The 3,061-nt window shown below is 48.3% G+C and overlaps 2 protein-coding genes across 2 annotated transcripts in view; both read right to left on the bottom strand.

Annotated features, from left to right (window-relative positions):
- The window catches only part of DACRYDRAFT_119092 (uncharacterized protein), a gene marked incomplete at its 5' end in the record, with an annotated part of 2,600 nt that extends 1,924 nt beyond the window's left edge, over window positions 1-676 (bottom strand). Inside the window, 2 exons of the mRNA XM_040770721.1 lie at window positions 156-497; window positions 566-676. Coding sequence (XP_040624781.1) covers window positions 156-497; window positions 566-676 — 453 coding nt within the window. The remainder of the gene's footprint in view (window positions 1-155; window positions 498-565) is intronic.
- A 53-nt stretch (window positions 677-729) lies between these two features.
- DACRYDRAFT_111401 (uncharacterized protein) lies at window positions 730-1,356 on the bottom strand (the record flags this gene model as incomplete). Its single annotated transcript, XM_040769227.1, has 1 exon — window positions 730-1,356. The coding sequence occupies one exon, from the start codon at window positions 1,354-1,356 to the stop codon at window positions 730-732; it is 627 nt and encodes a 208-aa protein (XP_040624780.1).
- Between the last annotated feature and the right edge of the window lie 1,705 nt (window positions 1,357-3,061).

Genomic DNA, 3,061 nt, shown 5'->3' with positions numbered 1-3,061 from the left:
TCATCTTCAACATCGCCAGGCGTCATGATCATTCCTTGAACCACGTCTTGCACGGCCCAAGAAGTGATGATAGGGATAAAATACCGGCGCGCGCGTTCCATTCGCTGCTTCCTCTCCACAACAGAGCAGTCGGCTGGAATAGTCTTCTCATAGACCTCGAAGATGTTGCTGAGAATCTGTTCTTCCGACAGTCGATCAACTTCCAGCCAAGCATCCTTGAGGACGACTGGTTTCTCTTCTTTCTGGTCCTTCTTTTCTTTCTCGTCCTTCTTTTCTTTCTCCTCTTCCACAAGGAAGACATGGGTAGCACGGCCACGAATATGATGAACGCGATGTCTGAAGAACATTTGCTGTGATGTATATGTTCGCATTGTACCCCCGTGCGAGACCTGGAATTTGTAGCCAGAGGCGGTACGGGTGATTGTGGGGTCGATCCCAAGGTGGAACTCGCTTGCGCACCCTATCCGGATGACATATTCGACAAGAAAATGCGGATCCTGCTCAAATCAACATCAGATCACAGATATGCGGAGAGAGATCTCGCACCTGCCTCGGTAATATCCACCTCCTGGGATACCACCACACCTTCTCTCGACATCCTGTAGCCGCGCATGTTGTTGTTGATAATCGTCGACCCGTAGACGCACCATCGCCGGAGGTCGGTATCAAGGGGCATATGTAAATGCCATATTATCTGTCTGATGATCTGTAATGCAGAGATCAGACGAGTTACAAGTCTGACAATGGCAGGAGACAAGCCTCCTCCAAATCAGCTCGTGTCCCGTCCTTCTTGAACTCTTGAATCTCGCGAATATTGATCCAGCTGATCTTATCAATCGAAGTGGCATTGGCTGTAGATGATGTTATTCTGACAAAATTCGCGTCCGGTTTCGTGCGATCGTCTGGCCGTTCGTCTGTGGGGGGCGTGTACGGCTTTTGCTTGTAGATCAGCTTTTGCGGGGCAAGTGCTGGAGGCACAGCATCGAGGATGGCGCTGAAAATAGGCACGAGCGGTTGATAAACCTTCGTTTCATGTCTGGGATCGGTTTTGGGAGGCTTCCTCAATTCTCTCCAAGTCTTCGAAACAGGGCAGTATATCCCGTCCTGCACGAGACGCTTGTATACACCATTGATGTCGTCGCGAGTGAGTTTCGTGGGCGGCAGGATATCTGAGAGCCAGTGTGCTTGAGTTTTCTCAGGCAACGTCTTGCCCAGCTTGGCGCCCAAGAGCTCCTTCCGGTGTTCGAGTTTACCGGACTCGAAGAGTGGCGGAGACGTTGGCCATTGACCAGACGGGGTATCCTGAACAGATGATTGCAGATGTTCAGTTCTTGGTGGGGTAGAAGGTGGTTCCATAGTCAATAATTATGACATGGAGGTATAAGCAGTTGGTCGTGCGGAAGAGAAAGGTGTTGTGTAGGTTCTCCTGATGAAGGAGTCACTTGAATGGCGACGGATGCTTTTCGTGCGTGTTACAGCGCTCACTGAGCAGGCAATTGACTGGCCTCGCTCATGCCAATGATATTCACTTGCTCTCATGTCAAGACTCACAGTTCATCAAATATCTCAATTGCCTCTTCAGGACATGCTTGGGGACAGCCCAGTTGTACCAATCCTCCTCCCAGGCTTTGGGGATGACTGCGGGCATTTATGGAGTCATACATATTTGTTGGAGATGGACCATGCTTGCCAGCTGGACAGCTGTACAGGTAGGGTAGTCACCTTCCCTATTTGGGAAGCAGATGCTCTCCATGCAATGAAAACATGTAACATTCATTCCCAGTATCCTCCCTTTGAGCTAAGTCGAACATCAAGCACCACACACAATCTTAGTTTAATGGAGAGTGAAAGCAGCCAGCACCACCCACAATCCATACATTTTCTAATTCCTACCCTGGCTTGCCATGCAAAAGAGCTGCTGAACTTGTGATTTCCATGCCGTCTTGATTGAGTATGATGGTGGGATCAATCCTGAGGTTGATCCATGGGCAAACAGATGGAACATATTCAATCAAGAAGTGAGGTTCCTGCTCAGCTCAGCATCAAACAGACATTGAGACACACCTCATTAATATCAACCTCCTCCAACACTACTATGCATTCTCTCAACATCTTGTAACCTCACATGATATTGCTGAAGAATGTTGGGCTGTGGACATACCATCGATATCATTGTCAAGAGCCAGATGGAGATATCATTTCACTTGTTTCACTATCTGATTATGTTCATCAGTCACATTCCATCCATGTGACTCAGTGGGACAAAACCTCATCTGATTTGCTCAACCATGCCCTCAGCACCTGCACCTCATGAACACACTCCCAACCATTAGCTGCTGTGGGACCCGTTCACCAGGAAGACCTTGTGAAATATGCACTGATCCAACCCAAGAGGTGTCCAAAATATTGGTCAGATGGGTGGTGTGTGAGAACTCGCTAGGGAAGGAGGGGAGAGAAGGGGAAAGTCAGTAGAAACATGGGAGTCAAGTCTGTAGCTGAGCTACCAAAAGTTGGTCTGTAATAATTCAGAGGTCAGTCTCCATCTAGTCAAGTACATCCAGTCAAGTCAAATATGCTAAGTCAAGATGATGCTGCCTATCCAGTATGGGGATAATCAGATCTGTATAACACTATCAGAAAAGGGGCAGAATAAGCTAGATACAGGAGTTTCTGGAAACTACTTATACTAGCTACTAAAAACCATACTCTATACTAGTCTGGTCTCTGGATACCTCTCCTAGACAGGCATTGGCATGCGAAATATCCATGTGGGTCAATCCCATTGTGGAGGAAACCTGCTGTTGTCATGCCGAATATGTGGGTGGTCCTGTTACCTGGGGAATCCTAGTAGTTGCCATGCCAAATATCCAGGTAGGGTCAAGACTTGTTGCTGGGGTGCATTGTCTGCATAGTGAGGGTCTGTAGTGCTGCGCAACAGTCTCTAAGGCCCAAAAATAGCCATGGGAATATTGGCCTGACACACCCCGCCAGAGGTGGGGTTGTTCAGCACCTGTCAGGGCACCAGCTCATTGCTTGGTCAAGAGACATGACTAAGCCTTTA

Source organism: Dacryopinax primogenitus, assembly GCF_000292625.1.
Source record: "Dacryopinax primogenitus strain DJM-731 SS1 chromosome Unknown DACRYscaffold_21, whole genome shotgun sequence".
Taxonomy (NCBI): Eukaryota; Fungi; Basidiomycota; class Dacrymycetes; order Dacrymycetales; family Dacrymycetaceae; genus Dacryopinax; species Dacryopinax primogenitus.
This window is presented reverse-complemented; position numbering and strand designations above follow the sequence as displayed.